The sequence below is a fragment of the Heloderma suspectum genome, chromosome 1 (assembly GCF_057233095.1).
Source record: "Heloderma suspectum isolate Gila_16-S chromosome 1, 16-S_ref, whole genome shotgun sequence".
NCBI classification, from domain to species: Eukaryota; Metazoa; Chordata; class Lepidosauria; order Squamata; family Helodermatidae; genus Heloderma; species Heloderma suspectum.
Window position 1 is genome coordinate 66517111 of NC_139458.1, and position 23136 is coordinate 66540246.

General features: G+C 42.6%; 1 protein-coding gene across 1 annotated transcript in view; it reads left to right on the forward strand.

The window, feature by feature from the left end:
• The window catches only part of RYR3 (ryanodine receptor 3), a 593263-nt gene that overhangs the window by 467625 nt on the left and 102502 nt on the right, over window positions 1-23136 (forward strand). The window contains exons 71-75 of the mRNA XM_084844796.1: window positions 2019-2033; window positions 6064-6234; window positions 12225-12284; window positions 14523-14654; window positions 19800-19912. Coding sequence (XP_084700922.1) covers window positions 2019-2033; window positions 6064-6234; window positions 12225-12284; window positions 14523-14654; window positions 19800-19912 — 491 coding nt within the window. The remainder of the gene's footprint in view (window positions 1-2018; window positions 2034-6063; window positions 6235-12224; window positions 12285-14522; window positions 14655-19799; window positions 19913-23136) is intronic.

A 23136-nucleotide genomic window follows, 5' to 3' on the forward strand; every position in this document is an offset into this window, starting at 1 on the left:
AATAAGCAGACCCAGAAATGTTCTTGATCTAAAATATGTTTCATGGGCTAAATGGTGAATATAAGAGAGAATCTCACTCATTTCATACACCACTTTTTAATGAACATGGGGGGGGGGGAGGGAGTTCTAAGAAGCATAAAATGTAAGTACCAAGAGTTGTTACTCTGCTGCTCTTGCCCCCTTGCAGACTTGTTTGGTTGCCAAGCATACTATCTGAAGGTTGCTTAATAATAATGGATCAAATTAAACATATATCTTACGTAATTTATTTTTCATGACTAAGATAAATGTTTTTCCATGGCATCTTTAGATGGATGTTGGAGTATTAGATATTAGGGCCAAACTAGAGATGTGACATTAATTGTATGAATTTAATTGACCTGTACATTTTTAAAAAATGTAAACAGCACATAAGTGGCAGCCCGAGCAGCTTCAGACTACAGCAGTGGGGAGGGCCAACTTAACTGCTGTGATCCTGATGAGAATCTGCCCAAGGTGCTATATGTTCCCTAAGTTGCTATTAGATGCTTCCCTCCCAATGCAAATAGCGGGGGGGGGGGGGGAGTCAGGGCCATGGCAGGGGGGGAAGGGTTAATCTTTCCCTCCCACACCCTGTGGTCCCAATACTGCTTGAGTTCCCCTGCAGTTGCTATTTACATTAAAAGAAAAAGAAAAACCCACCTTCACACAGTTAACATCGTGTCTAGTGTGGGCCTTAGTTAACATCAGCAATGGAATTTTTCAGCAGTTTTTCTTTCGATACTACTGTGCGCACCGTCCCTCCTCTTTGATATTCATAACTATCTGCCAGACAAAGAGTACATTCACAGTACTGTCAGAATTAAGCACTAGTAAGTCCCATTGATTTCAGTACAAAATGTATTTTATTTGTTGTAAACTTGTATACCTAAATACCTTATAGTGTAAAAATAACTTAAGGGCGGCAGCATATAATTTTAAACAGAAGCAACCACAATAACAAGAAAATGTCCAGCATTTAAGAGGAATAGTAAAAATATCTATAGTGTAGCCAAAGCAGAAAACAAAACTCAAACCAGGAATAAAACCCGCACATTCAGTCTAGTTCAAAGGCTGCTTGGAAGAGCCAAGTTTTGGCGTAGTGCCTAAAACCTGACAGGTCTCCTGAGGGAAGTCAAGCAAAGTTTAGTAAGGCCTTAATTCTCACTCCTAAATCCATGGGCCAAAAGTACTCCTTTGTTTTCTACTATTTCAAATATATTGGTGGGGGAAAAGTAGATGTGATTTAGACCAGAACTCCCAACTTTGTATTATTGGCCTTGATAAATCTCTAACAAGGCCAAAGGAGAGAAGTGTCTACAACTAATTACAGAATCAAACTTTTGGTAACCTGCACAAAGTTTTTTGTAATGTTAGTTTCTCGTGTTAAAGCAAAAGCACGTGTTTTGTCGCATTTCTTGTGAATGTTGTTTGTTGGCAGATACACAGCTTTTAAAAATGATGGTAAGTGTATGTTGTTAAACATCAACTGGTTTTAAGTTCAAGTAATATTATTAAAGACCGATATTAAAACATTATAAAAATGGCAAATGTAATGTGTATATTGTGATAGAATTGGTTCCCTTTGGGGCTAAACTAAGTAAAACAATAGTATTGTGGTATGCTGAACTATAATGACCATTGGTAATTCCTTGGTATATTTTTATTTTCAGAAATAGACCTCACTAAATTTAATAGTAGAAGAAATGAATTGATATAGTAAATCTTTTAATTAAGGAAGCATGTAATTACATGTTTTGGCTTAATGTATAATGGTTCATTATAAAACCAAGATATTTTACAATGCAGTCATATATTTGACCTACTCAGTAGTAAGTCCCATTGACTTCAGTGGGGCTTACTCCCAGGTAAATGAGTATAGGATTGCAGCCTTAGTTGCTGTATTGAGAAATAAGATATTGTTTCTAATTAACATAAAATTTCCATCTTTTCATCAACCTTACTTACTTTTTTTCCCTTGTATTCTTTCTTTCATACAGGCCATGCAAGTAAAGGTACAGGTCAAAGTGCATGATGTGTCTTTATGTTTTAGTTTTAGAGATGACCAGGCTCTCAGCATTCTTTCCATTGATCACAGCAGTGGCGTCACAAAGGGAAGGTACATGTTCTGCCCAATATAAATCCTATTGGAAAGTTAGGCAGATTTTACAAGAACATCTGTTTTTATACTCATGCACACCTCTTCCATACAGGCCTGGGTACTGATTTCATATGGAGTGGGGAAGGAATAGTTCAATAAGGTCTCTCTTCTGCCTCTGTTACCACCCTCATTTTATGCAAACTATTTTAGTATCTTATTAGTGAGAAATGGAGGTGCTGGGATCTTTAACATTTGAAACCAAAAAAGAATAATGAAGTACTGTGCTTGCCACTGTTGCTTTTGCCCAGTAGAATAACTAGATATTTTCAACAAATTATTTTATTCCTCATCTCTGCCCTTACTCCCCTCAACCAAGACAAACAAAACTATTTGGAGTACGCTAAAATATTTGTGTACTTCAGGTACCAATCTGTTTAAAATTCTCCTCCTTGAAATGAAATTATAGCTTCAGCTACTAGCACAAATAGATGTAAAACTCATTGGTTGTAAGATAATGATGGGATGATTCAATGATGAAATAAAATACTTAGTGTCAAAGAATTAAAAGATAAGCCATAATACTTTGTAAGGCTGTGTCTCCATGGTTACAAACGTGCAGATCTTTTTAACATCAAATGCAATTAAACATAGAACTAAACTATGACATCTACACAGCAGAACATCTTGACTGTTGATACAATCCTCCAGCATTTGCACACCTTCAAGACCAAAACTTTAAGATCGTCCTACACCACACCCACCCCTAATTCTACAAGTGCAGGCTTGTATCCGGTAGTGTCTACCAGTGGACTGGAATCCTCCTCTTTCCTGCAGCTCCTTGTGTGTACTCAGATCTGCTCCAGAGTGTTGGGAGATCTTCTGGAGCAGATTTGGGGGGGGGGGGAAGTAGGGGATAGGAAAGAAGGAGAAGCCCTTTGGGGCAGTTTGAAGTCCATTTGCATGACATTGGATGTCACCCACAGTTTTTACCTTCACCACCATCCTGTAGATTGCAGAATCAGAGGACTGAAAGAAACAAATAAAACTAACTGATGTAAGTGACTTCAAAACTTGTCGCATGATGGTTCTAAGCACATAGTGAAACAGTAGCCTGTGGCAGCCACACAGTAAGCCCTGCATTACCACCCATCCCCACCTGCACAGAAATCCAGGAGAGAGAGGGAATGAAAGAGAATGCTTGCTTTAGCACATCCCCAGAGGCTACATATAATTGTCTCTCTGCACAATTAGAGCCCCATGTAGTGCCTGTTACCAGCTGTCTTTTTCCACCTGCAGCTGCAGTTCTCCGTGGTGCAGATACACCTAATCTTACAATGTCATTACATTTCTTTAAGAAATACTAGTTGCATGTGGCATAATTTGAGAAGCGCAGCTTGAATTTGTTTTGAATGTTAAAATATTTATTTCTGTGGAACAAGCTTATAGCAAATTAATGTTGGCAGTAGTCCTACAAGCTGCCACATTCCCAAACTTTATACTAGTATTTCCTCTGAGACCTGCTACAGCTCAGAGATTCAGCAGAGCTGGAAAATCTGAGGAATTGCTGTGTGTGTGTGGGTGGGGGGAACACATGACTTGTATATACTTTTGCTCTTCCCCAGTAACTCTTGGGTATTTTCCAGTATTTTAAATATATTATAAACTGCCTCAAGAACTTCATAGGCAGTATATAAATACTCCAAATAAATAAACAAACTATGATTTAACATTATGTTCAAACCAGGATAGTGAAAGCACTGACCACAATGTGTATCTATCAATACAATAGCCAACTTCTCAATATTTGGCAGTAGTCAAACATGCCCACGCCATCCCTGACACTGTGGTACAGCCACCACCAAGAGGGACACTGGAGGACGTAGTGGACTTCCAGGTATTGTACGTAAAGGGACAATATGTTTCTGATGTTGCTTTCTCCAATTCCCCCACCCTCCAAAAAAAACCAGGGGCTGGATTCGTAATGAAAGGAGGGAATACAATTGCTGGTTGGGACGGGATGAGTATTCTTCACCTCCTTCTCAGAGCCTGGAGGCCATGGTTGGTTTAGGGTAACAGAGCAATTGCTTCAGTGATGGATGGGTGGACTGTGAGTGGAGGAAGAATAATCCTCCATCCCCACTTCCTGTTCCTCTCATACTTAATTGTAACTGCCATACCATTGCAGAGGGAGAAGTACAGGCCTACTCTCTGTTTGGCTAGTTAGGGGGAAGAGCAGAGGAGAAGACTAGTGCCCTTGGTGGTATATAATAAATATGTGCAGATATCTTTAAGGAACAAACCATCACTTCACTGTTATGTGTAGCTCTGGTTTTATAACTGCCAGTAGAAGTTTCCCAAGTGGCCATTTAGAAAGGATGAACTTTGGTGGCAGAGACAGAATGGAGCATTTCTTCACATTTAAAAAGTATTTTTTTATTTATTATTATGTTAACAACATAATCATCCACCCAAACTGAAGTGAATATAAGAAATCCTTTATGGAGAAACTTGTCCTCCAAGGAATAGATGAAAGAAAAACTAGAGCTGACTTACCTCCCCTGTTATATCAGTTACCTCCCTTGGTTAAGAGACTAGTGACGCCACTGGGTCCCCGTGATACGTTGTGGCATTTGTTTGTCTGCTATCAAAGTAGAGTACAAATTAATGTCATTAAATATAGAGCCATTATCTCATTGCTACTGTAGAAAACTTTTTCTAAGGCAATTCCACAAGCAAAGCTTTGAGGCAAAGTAGTTTTGCAATTGTCAGCCCCCAAAGAAAACCACCACATCATGTTTTTGTTCATCTTAAACTGCCAGACATGTAGGAATGGCTATATGCTTTGGTAGTTTCCATTTAAAGGAGAGCTTTGCAACAACTTACCAAATGTATGTGCACTATCAGAATTTTCTCTACTTCTTAGAATAGAAATTGTGTGGTAATTGTTTGCAAATAATCAGTATTAATGACTCTTACTGTACCAGTGTACCTGGCTTGTACAGTACAAATACTTGCTCTGGGCCTTAAAATTTCATTTTCAGAGACAAAAAGATGTGGAGGGTTGATAGCAAGCATCTGCTGTTTGTAGTGATTATATGCTGTGAGCCCAATCCTGAATTCATGTGTGTAGTATGATTCTCACTGGGGTCAATGGGTGTCTCTTCTATGCATGGAATTCAGAAATGGGGCATTTTTGTGGCTGTTTAATGTAAGTTTGTTCATCGTATGATGTTGTTAATTATAAGAAGCAATGCTGTTGCTCAGAGCTTTGATTTGCTGCCTTAAATAAAAAGTTTTATTTTAAATGAAATTGTACAGTGTCTATTTTAGATAGAATAGGACAGATGTTACGTTGATGTGCAACCTGTTTACTGTCTCTTTCGTAGGGCTCATTCTCCTCATACTTTGGGTGGCTGAAGCTGCTGACAGTGTAGTCTGATACCTTTAAAATGTTTCTATATCAACAACGGAGCTAAGCAAAGTAGTTTTCTAGTGCATTAACTCATAAGTGTATGATTTTGTTGAAATCATAATTTGAAGATCAGACTTTTTACAAAGCAACATTGCAGATACATTTCATATAAGACTCAGACACTAAAAACACTGACGTATCTTCTAATAAATACAAAGCTTATTGTCATAACCTTTTTTACCATTTCAGATGTTATTCATATGTGTACGTATGTGTTTCTAGAAATGTGTAGAAAATTACAAATACGTATTTTTGGATATTCTATGGTAAAGTCAGTTGTAAAATGCTTCTAATACTATTTACATATTTTCCACAGCAGTTCTTTGGTTCACTTCTATCTTACCAAGTTCAACCATTCAAAATATTAAACTTTTAATATAGATGTCTAAATCTGGTTAAATAATTAGGAAGGGTAACTATTTTTGTATGAATGAAATATACAGTGTCTTTCCTATGTATCTCCCCCTTGTAGTCTGGAGGTCATGATCAAGAACGAAAGAAATCAAAACGTAGAGGGGATTTTTACTCAATACAGACTTCCCTGATTGTAGCTGCACTTAAAAAGATGCTTCCCATTGGATTGAATATGTGTACTCCTGGAGATCAAGAACTGATTTCTCTTGCTAAGTCTAGATACAGCTGTGTAAGTCCACGTTTTATTCAGTTTCTAAAAAGAAAACTTCAACATTCTAGGGATTCACTTTTCAAATATTGTTAATGTAGTTTGTGTGGTTTCAAAGTAAATGGAGCTTTGAAGTCTTGGGATGTTTATTTTTAAAATTTATAAACTGCAGTTCATTCACAAAGTCATCATCATCGTGGCGATCACTCGTGACTGAGTAAGATTGTCTTGCAGAGGTAGAGTCTTAGCAGTGGGTCTGCAGGTGGCTGTGAAGGCCCATTCTGGATCTACACAGCCTCCCACAGTGAGGACATAGGTTTCCAGGTGGAAGGCAGTCACGGTGAGGGTTTGCTTGACGTGCCTTCTGCTGAGCTCGTTTCTCCCTTTCGCCTGTACTCGTGCTTCTTCAAAGTCCTTAGTGCCCTTAATATAGGCTGACCTCCAGTTGGAACGCTCATGGGTTAGAGCTACAGAACATTATGAAAAGGCAGATACAATATAATAATGATAAGATTACAAAATAAGAGGCATAAAATTATTTAACCAGCAAACAAGCAAAGCAATTAATAAAAATATTTTTAAATTTAAAAAGCCTAGGCAAAAAGGAATGTTCTGATTTGGTGCCAAAAAGAAAGGAATATGTCCTCACACTCAACCTGGTTTGCACATAACACTAACCCATGGTTTAGTTATTGTCAGGAATGGATCTGAGCATGGAGATGTCTGGCAGCTCAGATTCAGAAGGGGAACAGCCAGAACAGAGGGAGGCACCCTCCCTAGTGAGCTCAGATACAGCAAGACTTTCTTCCCAAGGCCTTGACGCACAGATGGCCCACCCCTTTCCTCCACCATGAGAACCCAGATTTCAGAGGAGGAGGAGATTGAGGGAAGGGACTTGAGGGATGTTAGGGTTCATCGCAGAGCAAAGCGAGAAAAGTTAGAGGCAGGGCTCAGACACTTTGCTAGGTTGGCCACTCATGAAAGCCAACATTAATGCAGTTCCATTGGTAGAGGCGTTCAGAGCACCGTCTGGTCCAGTTTTATTGGATGAGTTTCAGTTACTGAGGCCTGAGGATGCGGACAAGGTGCTTGGCCGCCAAGTCCGATCGACCACTTGTGTGCTTGACCCTTGCCCTTCATGGCTTATTAAATCAAACAAGGAGGGGTTGTCCGGCTGGGTCCAGGAGGTTGTAAATTCCTCCTTGAGAGAGGGAGTGGTGCCTGCTGCTTTAAAAGAGGTGGTAATTAGACCACTCCTGAAAAAGCCTAACCTGGACCCAGAGGATGTTATCAATTATAGGCCAGTGACCAACATCCGCTTCCTGGGCAAGGTGCTTGAGCGGGTGGTTGTAGGACAGCTCCAGGCACTGTTGAATGAAACGGATTATCTAGATCCATTTCAATCGGGCTTCAGGCCTGGTTTTGGAATGGAAACTGCCTTGGTCGCCCTGTGGGATGACCTCTGCCGGGAGAGGGACAGGGGGAGTGCGACCCTGTTGATTCTCCTGGACCTCTCAGCGGCTTTCGATACCATCGACCATGGTATCCTTCTGGATAGGTTGTCTGGGTTGGGAGTTGGAGGCACTGCACTACAGTGGTTCCGCTCCTACTTGGATGGCCGATTCCATAAGGTGGTGCTGGGGGATTATTGCTCTGTGCCATGGCAATTGTGCCATGGGGTTCCACAGGGCTCTATTCTATCCCCCATGCTGTTTAACATCTACATGAAACCGCTGGGGGAGGTTATCCGGAGGTGTGGGCTGAGGTGCCATCAATATGTGGATGACACCCAGCTCTACCTCTCTTTCTCATCAAACCCAGGTGAGGCCGTGGCTGTTCTGAATCAGTGCCTGGGCACGGTAATGGACTGGATGAGGGCCAATAAACTGAAACTCAATCCAGACAAGACAGAGGTACTGTTAGTGGGTGGTTTGTCTGCCCGGCTAGGTGATATTCAACCTGTTCTGGAGGGGGTTGCACTCCCCCTAAAGGATCAGGTTCGTAGTTTGGGGGTGCTCTTGGATCCAGAACTGTCACTTGAGGCACAGGTGAACTCAGTGGCACGGAGCACTTTTTATCAGCTTAGGCTGGTATACCAACTACGCCCTTATCTGGACAGAGATAGCCTAGCTACAGTTATCCATGCTCTGATAACTTCTCGTCTGGATTACTGCAATGCGTTATACGTGGGGCTGCCTTTGAAAACGGTCCGGAAACTTCAGCTGGTCCAAAATAGGGCAGCAAGATTGTTAACAGGGACTGGCCTGCGAGCTCATATTACGTCAGTACTTTTCCAGCTGCACTGTCTGCCAGTCCATTTCCGGGCCCGATTCAAAGTGCTGGTGTTAACATTCAAAGCCCTTAACGGCTTGGGGCCAGGTTACCTGAAGGATCGCCTCCTCCCATATGTGCCTGCCCGGACCTTAAGATCATCATCAGCGGCCCTTCTCCGTGAGCCCCTGCCAAAGGAAGTGAGGCGGGTGGCTACTAGGAGGAGGGCTTTTTCTGCTGTGGCACCCCGGCTCTGGAATGAGCTCCCTAGTGAGGTTCCGCCTGGCGCCTACATTGTACTCCTTTCGGCGCCAGGTGAAGACCTTTTTATTTTCCCAGGCATTTTAGCTTTCTAAATTTTTATCTTTGCTGTTTTAAATCTGTATTTTAAACTCCTGTACTGCTGCTAGGTTTTATTGTGGTTGTATTGTTATATTGTGGTTTTAATGTTCTATATATTTTAAATTGTTTTATTGTGTGTTGTTTGGTTTTAGTTTTTGTGAACCGCCCAGATAGCTTCAGCTATTGGGCGGTATAGAAATAAAATAAATAAATAATAAATAAATAATAAATAGGAAGGAGCCACCCTAAGGGAGGGACATCCCTGCAAAGCTAGTCTGGCAGAGAAATTCTTGCCCAGACAGCTGACAACTTCTCTAACTTTTACTTTGTCTCCTCTATTGATATTCACAGATGTGTGGATTAGTTGTTTCATTGCAGTCTGAGAGTTTCCTTGAGTCTGCATTTGTAAAGAAGCTAGTCATTAACTAATAAAGTAGTGTAGATAGTGAGAAGGAGGAGCAGTAGATGACACTGTCTGCTTACTCACTGACCCCTGTTTCCTGGAGTGTGTTGATTGCAAAGGGGGACGACGAAGGAACGTGATAGCTATCCCATTTTGTTGCCCTACACAGGGTTTGTCTGGTAGACAATTGAACAAACAGTGGTTTGTTTTCTCAATCCCTGGATTGTTTCTTCCCTCCGCCTGCTCCCTCTCTATATCCCAAATGGCTTTGTGGTGCTGTAGTACTGGCATCTAGAGTGGCTTGGGTCTTTTACCACTCTTGCCCCCTGCCTCTGTAGCCTGGTGAAACAACCCATGAACAACCCCAGGTTCTGGATTCACACGTAACAACAACTCATAGTTCAAAGAACCCAGATGTCAGGTTTCCCAATCCCTCAAGCACACACTCTAAGGCAATCTGACACTGGACGCCCAAATCAGTGAGACTTCTTTATTGCAGGAAATCCCACAGCAAAAGCTTAATGGTAACACTCTTCAGAAATCATATAGCTGATAGTCAGTAGCTGTAAGCTCTATGTCATTCCAAAACAGTCCAAAGCTAAAAACTACAACCATGACAGAGATCATAAGAACATAAGAAGAGCCATGCTGGATCCGACCAAGGGTCCATCTAGTCCAGCATTCTGTTCACACAGTGGCCAACCAGCTGTCAACCAGGAACCCACAAGCAGGGCATGAGCACAACAGCACCCTCCCACCCGTGTTCCCCAGCAACTGGTGTACATAGGCTCACTGCCTCTGGTACTGGAGGTAGCACATAGCCATCAAGGCTAGTAGCCATTGATAGCCTTTTCCTCCAGGAATTTGTCCAACTCCCTTTTAAAGCCATCCAAATTGGTGGCCATCACTAAACCCTGTGGTAGCGAATTCCATAGTTTAACTCTGTGCTGTATGAAGAAGTCCTTCCTTTTATCTGTCCTGAATCTCACACCAATCAGCTTCATAGGATGACCCCCGGTTCTAGTATTTTGAGAGAGGGAGATAAATGTCTCCCTATCCACATTCTCCACACCATGCATAATTTTGTACTCCTCTATCATGTCTCCCCTTATCTTCCTCTTTTCCAAGCTAAACAATCCCAGATGTTGTAACCTTCCCTCATAGGGGGAAGAGGAGTTGCTCCAGCCCCTTGATCATTTTAGTTGCCCTTTTCTGCACTTTTTCCAGCTCTACAATATCTTTTTTTAGGTGTGACCAGAACTGGCCACAGTATTCCAAGTGTGGTCGCATCATAGATTTGTATAGGGGCAGTATGATATTGGCAGGTTTATTCTCAATCCATTTTCTAATTACGCCTAACATGGAGTTTGCCTTTTTTACAGTGGCTACACACTGAGTTGGCATCTTCATTGAGCTGTCCACCGCAACCGCAATATCTCTTTCCTGGTCAGTCATTGCTAGGTCAGATCCCATCAGGTTATACTTGAATTTGGGGGTTTTTTGCCCCAACATGCATCACTTTATACTTGCTTACATTGAACCACATTTGCCATTTAGATACTAATTCTTCCAGTTTGGAGAGATCTTTTTGGAGCTCTTCACAATTCCTTTTTGTTTTTTAACCACCCTAAATAGTTTGGTGTCATCAGCAAACTTGGCCACTTCACTGCTCACTCCTAATTCCAGATCATTTATGAACAGGTTGAAAAGCATTGGTCCTAATACAGATCCCTGTGGGACCCCACAATGAGGAAGACACACAATCTACAGCAAAATGAGAGTTCAAAACCTATGAAAAGCATCACAGTACTCCTCATAGCAGGTCCTTAGCAATCCAAAGTTCCAATTAGAAGGAGAGTCCAGGTGCAGAGTGCCTTCAGAGGCCCAGATGATGGTGGATCCAAACAGAGAAGGCTTCGGGCAATGAAGACAAGATGTTTCTAGCAAAGGCTCTTCACCTTTGCATCAGTTTAAAAGGGGAAGGCATGACTGTAAGGCACCTCCTCTGGACCACTTGACAGACAAGAGCTTTTGGCCTTTCAGCAAGGCTGCTGTCCAAACAGGGCATCTCTGTTCAGCCCTCTAGCATTGACACTCAATCTGGGGATGCAACCGAGGATGCAACGGGGATGCAACCGAGGGGGCAGGGCAACCCCACTCTTGCCTCCCATGGGTCTGAATGTCTGCATAGGGCTTTATGTATCTGGGTATAAAGAAGAAAAATGGGAAACATTGGGACCAGTTACGTGCACAGAAAATGTCTTTCAGAGCCACACAGCTCTTCTTTGTGTTTGCTGTAATAGTCTAACAGCAACCCATAGTCCAGAGATGGACATTATTTTTTTTTAGCACATCAATAATTTATTCATCTATTTTTCCATGTGTAATTCTACAATATATACGTCCAGGCTATGATTTGTATCAAAAACTATATCATTTCAATAACTGAGCCATGTTTTGTGATAACATTTAACCAAAACCCAGTGCAGTATTAGGAGTGCTTGAATGCAATGCATAATGCTGTGTTGTCTTTGGCCCATTTATGCAGTGTAATATATTAAACATCAGAGCTATCACTCAAGAAACATTAGTTGATTACTTGATTTAATCACATGTGTTTGATTAACTGATTAAAGCAACAGAATATGCATATCAACAAAATTAATTCTGATATGAGGGAAACAGCATGCTTTCTTTGTTTTAGGTGATGTCTGCATGTGTCACAGCAGGTACTATCCCAGAAGAGGAAGAATTTTTATGTACTTACATTATGTGTGTGTGTGTGTGTGTGTGTGTAATCTCCTGACTGATTAATTGGGGTACTTTGTTAAGTGATCAAAAGATGTTTAATGGGTTATTCTTATTATTTAATTGATGAAACATTGCAGCCCAGTTAAAGATGGTTGTGAGTCTGTCTCCTCACCAAAATATTTTTGATACGTTAGTTCAAATTTTATTATGGCACATATTAACATATGCTTACGTTTGTCTGCAGAAGGACACAGAAGAAGAGGTCAAAGAGCATTTACGCAATAACTTGCATTTGCAGGAGAAGGTAATGTTAAGAAAAACATATAAATATTTAACAGAGCAATCTTACACTCAAGTTACGCTGGCTGAGGGGCTATAGGATTTGGTGGAAGCACTCCTACCCTAGCAGAACACAAGATACACTGTTGCCCTGACAGATACGCTGGTGGAACACCCCAGATACATCAGCGGAACACTTTGCTGGAGTAGCTGTTCCATTGACAAAGATATGCTGGCAGAATGGCTTAAACAGGCAGAGTTGTGGGCAGGTCAGGAGCAGTACAGGAGTGGGGGAGGGATCATACATATGGTATATTCTAAATTCCTCCAGAACACAGTCACACCCCTCTACAGCAGCCCTGGACCTGACTGTTCCTTCATGGGGTTGACAACCTGCTTGTTCCAGGCAGGCTTTGGCACCCTTGCAAGCCCAATGATAGGCATTTATACAGCAGGTGAAGGCATTTCTAACATGGGGCTGGAGCCATGACACTACATCTTCTATCCTGCTATTTGTTGAGCAACTGTCCAAGTCACAGGGGCCCTGCTGGATGGAACTCATGCATCTTTTCCCTTTCAAGATCTACTCCATCTCAGCTGCTGTGAAATAAAGGCTATAACTTTGCCGTGTGTATTGTTTCTTTGTTACTAGCAAATGGTAGATAGGGATCCCTTTCCCACACTCTGGCATCAGCTGACTTCAGGATGGGACTCTGAGTAGGGAAGGCAGGGAGATTGATGAGCTTAGGGGTGCTGCCAGGATGTATGAGGCAGTCAATTGGCAGGGGGAGAGGCACAAATAAAGAGAGGAAGGAATGATGAACTGTGGCTGTAAATAGGGAGAGACGATAGGAGATACATGAGGCTTGCTAAGATACTACTCAGTAGGGCTAGCCTATCCGGGAAAATAGAAACTGATCGTGTGAGTTGCCAGGGGAAGGGGAGGATCAAAAGGGCTGCTTGGCCCATGCAGAAGCCAAGCTATTGGTACTCCTCTGACTGGCTCAGGTGTGCCTGAGTGTGGAAGATCCTCTCTCCTTTTCCTAGCATGGGGTTGTACTCTGGATTTGGATCTGGGACTCCTGCATATAAAACGTGAGCTGTTCCACCTGGCTAGGGCTCCTCCTGTTCTTCTGACATCTATAACTGGGTCTTAGGGATTGAGGCAAGGGAAGGCACATGCCTGATGCTGTGGCTAAGTAGTTAGGGAGCTGCTTTATGGTATTTGCAGCATAGGAGTTACAGGAGCTCCCTCTCTTTTCCTCTTGACATAGGGATTTGGTTTGATTTGGGGTTTTGTTTTGTTTTTTGCTAGGGATGCAAAATGTGATCGTGGGGTGTTTTCCCACATTCTTGCATTTCCTGCTTCCCAGCCCATGCCCTATGCAGCGAGCCAGTGGAGGCTGCTGCTTGCAGGGTGAATCTGCGTCTGCCCTTGTTGTGTATCCTGGCAACTCCCTGTGGCCGCTCGGCAGAAGAGTTTTTCTCTCCTTTAATGGGTCTTGACCCTTGTTTCAGAAGGGCTTTGTGTGCTCTTTATAGGCATCCTGCCAGGAAGAGTATGTGGGTGCTGTTTTGTGTGGGTTCTCCTTCCACCCCTTTGTGTGTTGTGCTCCAAAACCATAGTTGTCCACAACATAAAGGAGATTTGAAACCCTGCCTGTAAGGATGCCTATGGACTTGCAATACCAGGGTTGTTGCTGCCTAAGCTGCTGGGGCTGATAGTCTGAGGACACTCTGGCATCGTTTTGTATTGTGTGTGTGTGTGTGTTGTGATGCAGGAGTGTGTGATGGTGGTAGTGGAGTTCCCATAGTTGGGAGTTCTTTGGCTCCCTCTGTGTGTGGATGGCACATGTTCATTGTTGCTGACACAGGCTGATTGGCGGGCTTTGGCAATATGTCCAGAATCACTATGGACATACCTGCCATTTTGACAGTTTGGGGCATTTTTGGAGTGGTGTGTTTTCCTTTCCCCTTGCAGGCTAAGTGTGCGTATAGGATACAGTGGCCATTCCTCCAGCATAGCAATAATGTGTCTCCCCCCCACCCCGACACATACACTCAAATGTAATTGGTGTGAAGGATTGCTCTGTAAGAGTGTGACACTGTTTTTCTTATTTTCTCTCTTAGGGTTTTGGTTTTTTTGTGAACCGCCCAGACAGCTTCAGCTATGGGGCAGTATGGGAATTAATTAATTAATTAATTAAGTCTGTTTTACACTTTTAAACGTTTATAATACAAGGTCAAATATGTTGATTTGTAGTCAGATGATCCAGCTGTGAAATGGCAGCTTAACCTGTACAAAGATGTCTTGAAAACTGATGAACGTGCTGATCCTGAGAGAACTGTGGAACGTGTGCAAAGGATCTCAGCAGCTGTCTTTCATCTTGAACAGGTGACAGCAGTGATTACACCTATAAGCTATATGTTTTAAAAGTAGAACATGAAATGCTTTTCTAAGGACATATATCTTAGCATAAACACAGAAGTCTCCAGTTTGAAACTTGTCTCTGCCATGAACTCTCAGCTTCCACCCCCACCCCTCATCTGCAATACAGCACAGTTAAACTGAACATTCCACCCAGGTGAATTCTGTGGCTTTCATTAATCTTCCTGGGGACAAAGACTTCCTGAAGATTGGGAAGGGAGGGAGAAATGGGCATTTGGAAGAGGGGAGGAAACAGTGCTTACTAATTCAGTATGAGGTGGTCTGAAGGCTTATTTATTTATTTACAAAACTTTATGTTGTTGTTGTTCAGTCTTAAGTCGTGTCCGACTCTTCGTGACCCCATGGACCATAGCACGCCAGGCCTTCCTGTCCGCCCCTCTCTCCCGGAGTGTGCTCAAGTTCATATTCATTGCATCGGTGATGCTATCTAGCCATCTCATCCTCTGCTGTCCCCTTCTCCTTTTGCCTTCAGTCTTTCCCAGCATCAGGGTCTTTTCCAGGGAGTTCTCTCTTCGCATTAGGTGGCCAAAATATTTGAGCTTCAGCTTCAGTATCTGTCCTTGCAATGAGCAGTCAGGGTTGATTTCCTTTAGGATGGACTGATTTGATCTCCTTGCAGTCCAGGGGACTCGTAAGAGTCTTCTCCAGCACCACAGTTCGAAGGCATCAATTCTTCGGTGCTCAGCCTTCCGTATAGTCCAGCTCTCACAGCCATATTACTTCTGGGAAAACAAAACTTTATACTGCCCATTAATAATAAGTTCTCTGGGTGGTGTACAAAAACCTAAAAATACAAAATACAAAACAAAATAACATTAAAAACACGTTAAAACAGCATCAAAATAAAACCAGCAGCAGTAATGCCCAAGATCTAAAAAGCACTAAAGCATGTTTTTGTAACTGAAAACCTGGAGAAATAAAAAGGTCTTCACCTAGTGCCCAAAAGAGCACAGTGTAGATGCCAGGCAAGTCTCTCTGGGGAAGGCATTCCACAACCGGGGTACCACCACTTAAAGGCCAACTCTTTAGTAGCCACAAGGGATGTCCGTTGCTGTGCAATCTGGCTCCTCTCTGGCTCTACAGAGGTCCATGGTGTGTATGGCTTGCTTTGCATCCCTGAGCCAAGCTGCAGGTTGTTCCCTGAACTCTGGGAACTTTTTTTGCACATTTTTGGGAAGGTTCTGCAATTTGCATAAATTCTGGCTGAATTTGCACAAATGTGTGCCCCCCTCCCAAAAGCACAAAATATGTGGAAAATCCACAAACTTGCCCAACTCACTACAGATTGTGTTGGGCACTGTAGCGGAAATGAAAACGAAGTCCAGGGGGGCCAAGCCTAGGATAACCTGTTGAACTCCACCCCTCAGATGGATTTCTCCAACATTCCTTGGAGCCACCTATTTCACCTCATTTGGTGGGCTCATCCGGAGAAGGGCCTCAGAAGGTGATCTTAGGATCCAGGCAGGCATATACAGGAGAAGACGATCCTTCCGGTAACCACACCCCAAGCCATTTTAGGCTTTAAAAGTTAATATCAGCATTTTGAATTGGGCTCAGAAATGGACTGGAATCCAGGTCCCAAAGCACTGGCATAATATGATAGTATTAGCTAGTCCCTGCTAACAATCTCACTGCCCTATTTTGAACCTGCTGAGGTTTCCAGACTGTTTTCAAAAGTAGGAAAGGAAAGATTCCTCCTGTGCAAGCACTGGGTCATTACTGACCCCTAGAGGGACGCCGCTTATGCTGGCGTTTTCATGGCAGACTATAGCAGGGTGGTTTGCCATTGCCTTCCCCAGTTGTGACCACCTTTCCCCCCAGCAAGCTAGGTACTAATTTTACCGACCTCAGAAGGATGGAATGCTGAGTTGACCTGAGCCGGCTACCTGGGACCCAGCTTCCGCTGGGATCGAACTCAGGTCGTGGGGAGAGTTTCAGTTGCAATACTGCCGCCTACCACGCTGCGCCACACGAGGCTCATTTCAAAAGTAGACCCATGTATAATGCATTGCAGTAATCCAAATGAGAGGTCACCAGAGTATGGATAAGTGTAGCTAGTTTTGTAGATAACTGTGTGCAGATAGAGTTGACATAGTTGATACATCACCCTAAGCTGGTATAAGGTGCTCTGTGCTACCAAGGCAGCCAGTGCCTCTAGCAAGGATCCTGGATCCATCAGCACCCCTAAACTATGAAACTGATCTTTTAGGGCAGGGGTGGGGGATGCTTTGTAAGTGGGGGGCTGGATGACCCCCACCATTGAGCCCTCCATGGGTTGGATGATGTTAGGGGGCATGGCTACCCCCTTATTTTATCTGGTCCCCAGCTGAGGTGCTAGCTGGAGGAGTGTTCCTCCAGCTGGTGCCTCAGTTGGGGCAGCTTTGCCTGCCACATGCCTTCCCTCATTTGGGAGAATACAGAGTGGGCACATTATGTGGCATGGTGCTCACTCTATAAAGAGTCCTCATCTCTGGATAACCTCTCCCACTGCTTTCATGTACCTGTTAAACAGCATGGGGAATAAAATAGAGCCCTGTGGAATCTCATAGCATAACTGCCATAAGGTAAGGCAATAATCCCCCAGTTACACCTGCTGAAATTGGCCATCCAAATAGGAGTGGAACCATTGCAACACAGAACCTCCAACACCTAGCACAGTCAGCTTACCCAGTAGGATACTATGATCTATGGTATCATGGCTGCCAAGACATCCAACAGAATCAACAGGGTCCCACTCACACTGTTCCTCTCTTAGCATAGATAATCCCACAGTTTAGTTTCCATTACTAAACCAGGCTTGAAGTCCAATCTAGAAAATCAGTTTAATCCAGGAGTCTGGAGTTGGCTGGCAACCTCCTGCTCAAGCACCTTGCCCAGGAGAGGGATGTTTGGAACTGGATTATAGTTGTTAATATCTTCCAGGTCCAGGTTAGGTTTCTTCAAGAGTGTCCTAATTATTGCTTCCTTTGAAGAGGCCAGTACCACTCCTTTTCTCAAGGAGGAATTTACAGCCTCCTAGACCCAGCCAGACATCTCCTCCCTAGTAGATGTAATAAGCCAAGGAGGGCAAGAATTAAGCACACAGATGATTGACTAGACTTTGCCAAACACTTCGTGTGCATTCTTGAGCCTCAACAACTTAAAGTCATCCAATATAACGAGACCATCTGGCACTCCGGACACCTCTATCAATGGAACTGCATTAACTGTAGAGTCCATGTTGTGGCAGATGCAAGTGACTTTAAAGTGTGACACAAACATGTCCCAGTATGTTTGTCGCACTTGTTATAGAACTCTCTCTGCCACCATCACCACTACAAAATAGGCTCAATAATGAGTTCTTCTAACCTGTGTTCTGTCAGACCTGTCATGGGTCTTCCTCTACTTGCATTGTAGCAGATGTGTTCATTGGCCTCAACTGACATGTATACTGAGGAGCTGCCAGGCTCTTCTCAAAGGGAGAGGATGCTTGAGTGCAATCCTGTCAACTACCTGGGCCATCTATGCATACCACAGTGACTACGGCTTCAACAGAAGTGCCAGCCATGCTGTCAGAAAATCCCCAGGAGCTGTCTGGAATCCATTTGAATCTGCCCCCAGAAATTGGTTCTGGGTGCAGACCATTTTAATAGGCCACATACCATTGCAGAGGGGAAAGACTACTAGCTAGGGTCCCCCAAAGCTATCATCCTGGGGTCCGCAACAACAAATCCAAGACCATCTCCATCAGCTCAGGGAAGGAGACTGATGGGTAGTGGAGTGGCGGTACGCCAGAAGACTCCTTAATCTATACTGTGTACCCAACACAAGATACAGTCAAGGTAGGCACTTCTTGTATTTGGTGCAGATTAAAAAAATTCTATTTGCTTCAGCATTCTTATCTGTTAGTAATTTAATCTGATTGTATGTTTTTCAAATCTGGGTGAAGAGTTTTTTGTTTTCATTCCTCTCAGTTCTATGGTTGATGTTTTACTGTGTTTTAAGCTATTGGTGATGTCTAATTTTATGTCTGTACATCTTCCTAGGATCCAGTCCTGTGGGTGAAGGGCAGCTGAGAACTTTTAAAAATAAGTAAATAAATAATTTTTTAAAATACTGCCACAGCTTGGCTAGGAACCAGCCAGCAGCACAGCTCCAGCCCACTTTGAAAATGGGGCAGTAAATGCCCATGGGCAGATGCAACGTGATGACGCTGAATGATTACCATACCATCGTATTGAAAAAAAGACAGCTGTCAGGGACATATGTGGCACCATTTCCAAAGCAGGAGCTATGCTGCCAGCTGGCACTCAGCTGGGCCATGTCACGTAAACACATAAAAAAGAAAAAGAAAGAAGCCCTCAGACCACTTCATAATGAATGTGTAAGTACTCTTCTCCCCACCAAAAGATTTAAGAATTTCTCCCCCTCCCCAAAAATGTCCCTAAATTTCTCACCCCAACCTTGGAGTACATTTGCACAGTTCCAGCTAGTGTGCCTGGAAAAGATAGACCAGCAACTGTCATATCGTCTATGGTCACTGATGCAAGTTTATTTGCAAGATGATGCAAATAAACTGATGCAAAATGCAACAGCCAGAGTTGTTGTCTGAGATATGTTTTTTGGAACTTATTTCTCCAGTTTTTGTTCAACCTGCACTGGCTCACAGTTCATTTCTGGGCTCAATTCAAGGTGCTGGTTATTACCTATAAATCCCTACATGGTTTGGTACCAGGATATTTAAATAACTGTTTTCTCCCACATGAGCATTCCTGTCCACTGTGCCCATCATCTAAGCATTTGCCCTTTATCCCATTCCCACCAGACCTTCAGTTGGTTGTTAGGTGGCACACAGTCTTCTCTGTTTTGCCAAGCTTTGTCTTGGCTGTGTGGTTAACTTATATCTGTCTCTATTTTTAACACTGTTTCTATTGTTTTTATACTTTGTTGTAATACTTCTTTTAAGCTTGTGAGCCATCTTGGGGGTCAAAAGAAAGGGGTATATATAAAAATAAAACTATCTACCAATTCTTGCCTTTGCTACCATCTTAGCTTTACAGATAAGCATCATCTAATACCAGAGTTCTTATCCACAGTGGTGTTTTTCTGTAGGTTGAGCAACCATTAAGATCAAAGAAAGCGGTTTGGCACAAACTCTTGTCAAAACAACGTAAAAGAGCTGTTGTTGCTTGTTTCAGGATGGCGCCATTGTATAATCTGCCAAGGTACATTCTTTTTCATGCCTTTTTACATGAGTTTCTTACTGTTGAGTTTTAGAGCAGTGGAAATTCTTAACCTCACATGCTTTCTGTGAAACGCTGTTGAAAGTTCAGCTCATTTCTTTAAGCAATCTGCTTATCCATATCTGAAGAGCATCATATGATTTGTAATAGCAAATGCTCTAATCCTTCTTCTATTTCAAATGGAAGTTGATGACATGCATGACCTGCAGAAACGTTTTGTGAAGTAGTCTAGTTTGTCATTAATAGTATTCTAATATTTGCACAATAGCATCCAGAATTCACACTAACCTCTTCATGTAGCTCTGCAAAAATGCATTTCTATTCTATTTCATTACTTTTCATTAATTGTCTTAATATCAAAAAGCTTTGTTGGTCTTATAAATTAAGTTTTAATTTGGTCTTTGGTAAGCTATATAATTTTTTTATTAATTTGATTTTGGAGAGCCTCCAGCTACTTTAAATAGTTTAGGAGACAATCCATCCTTCTCCTTCTCCATTGGCCCTCGAGTCAGTATATGAGAGCCAGTGTGGTGTACTAGTGGCGAGAGTGTTGGACTGGGAGCCGGGAGATCCGGGTTCTAGTCCCCACTCGGCCATGGAAGCTCACTGGGTGACTTTGGGCCAGTCACACACTCTCAGCCCAACCTACCTCACAGGGTTGTTGTTGTGAGGATAAAATGGAGAGGAGGAGGAGAATGTAAGCCGCCTTCGGTTCCTTGCAAGAGGAAAAAAGGCAGGATATAAATGCAATAAATAAATAAATAAATAAATATGGTTGCACCACAGTGCACCAGTTATTTACCACTATGAGGGATGTATGAGAATTTTGTTTCAGCTTACAAATCATCAGAACTTGCCTTGTTTGAAACCCTGAACCTGAATGGAAGCACTTAAAAAAAAAAAGCTCACACAAAAATGTGTTGTTGTTGTTTTAAAAAAGGTGCACTTTACAATGCTTTTTAAAAAGCATTTTCACACTTAAGTCAATGGGGGGAAAGTACACACTTTCCCCATTCAAATGAAAAGAAAAACAGTTTGCAAATGAAAACGGGAGCAAAGCAAACTGAGCTTCCAAGTGGGGTTCGGAGAACCTTTGTGAGCTCAGCTCAGGCATTCCTGGTTCTTCCATCCCTATGGGAGATCCCTCTGCATCTCTCATATGGAGAGCAAGCTAGCCCCCCTCTTACTAGACTGGGAACATGGAAGAGTGGATCATGCCTTTAATTTTTAAAACATCAATGATAATGACATAGAACGAGCATTTAGTTGAGTGTGATGGTTTAAGGTCCTAACCCAAAAACATCTGTGGGCTTGCTGACTTATTTTGTAATATATATAAATTGAATACTTTCAACTTTTACACATACACATATGTAGTTTTCACTGATTTGGGGCATGTTCCATCCACTCCTGCACAAATCCCTCCCCCTTTCCTGCCAGTCCTCAGTTGGAAATTTGCAACAGCAATGCCATTACTTGACAAGGAAACTTCATGCATGATTCCCATTAAAGGGCTTCCCAGGGCTGCACATGGCAAGGTAGAAGCTAGCCTATTCATGGAGAGGAGCAGCACCTCTGGGTCCTTCTATGGGAGGAATGCCCAGGACTCCCATTGCAGCTAATGGTGAAGCATATAGTTGTGTACCTGGTAGCAAGATAGTGAAGGAAGAGGGGGTGAAAGTGGCCCAATACTGCTCTGTGAGAATCCTCTCCCACACATGCAGCTCTGTAAGGATGGATTGTGCCCAAGATCAAGAAATCTCTGGACAATTTATATTAAATAACCCTGATGTTTACAAGTGCTATGCAACCAGTTCTCTTTGAACCACAATTGCCAATGCGCAGATGTAATTTTTCTGGCATTTTGCTTTTTTTAGCTTCTAGGTTAGCTTGGGACAACTGGGAATTAAATATTTGAGAATTCAGGGCGGGGGGACGACAGCCATAACATTGTTTAACACACTATATTTCACCAGTTGTTAACGCTACTTCAGCCCGCTTATCAATTTTTTTTTTCAGTCCATCAAGATATACCTGCATGTCCTTTTCCCCATGTGAACCTAAGGTTATTCAGCTGCTCCCTTCTCCTTGACTGAAAATCCCACAATATTTTTCACAATGTGTACTGCTGTTCAGTTGTTCATGACAGTAAAGCTTTTAAGCTTGCAATCCTATACCCATTTACCTGAAAGTAAGCCCCAGTGAACTCAGTGGTACATACTAGTATGCATGTATAGAACTGCGCTGTGAAGGCATTGAAATGTGTTTATTTTATTCCACATAGTGTCAACTCCAGAGAAATGAATATCGATGGCCTTGTAGGCCCCTTCCAACCCTACTATACTACTATTCTACTATTCCATGATACAGATATTTTCCTAAAGCTTCAGTCTTACCTAGAGTTAGTCACAATAAACTTAGAGAACTTCCCAGTAAATATCTGTAAGATTCGTTCTTAAAATATGAAGGGTTGTAATTGTGCACCTAATTACACGCATGTAAGCTCATTGGCTTGGATCCTAAGAAACAGTAACATAAGGAAGTTAATTGAAGTTACATTAACTGCTCCTTCCTCCTCCATTCCCTGTGGCCACCTAAACCCCCCTTAAAAAAGCGTTTCTGAAGGGTCTGGGGGCCCTCTTGAACAATGTGGGGTGGGGCTGCTGGTCAAGGGGGAATCATCCCAAATCAGGCTTGGATCCTAGAAGAAGTTAACTTGAAGGGGTTCATGGAAGGCAAGTTTCCCATCTCTTTTTTCCCCCAGCAGCCCCCTGTGCATTGTTCAGAAGGCCCCTGCCAGAGCAAGGGGGGGGGGGGGAGGCGGAAGTCTTCCTTCTGTGAACTTTGTTAACTTACCTTAGGATCCAAGCCATTGTTTACATAGATGTAAGTGCATGATTGCAGCCTTGCTCTCTAATTTATATTAGCACATAATCTTTTAAAGAGTAATAACTTAAGTAATAACAAGGACAAGAAACAAGACTCCCATGCACTCATGGGATTTTCCGTGCGTGTGTGTGTATGGAGAGAGAGGGAGAGAGAGAGGGAGAGAGCGAGAGAGAGAGCATTTGACATTCTTAGAACTGAATATAAAAAATATAAAGTATTTTAAAAATCTTATTAGGATTGTTTTCATTTACGTTTTTATTGTTTTGGCCATATAGAAATACACAACTGGATAGAATGTGATGATGATTTTAACATAA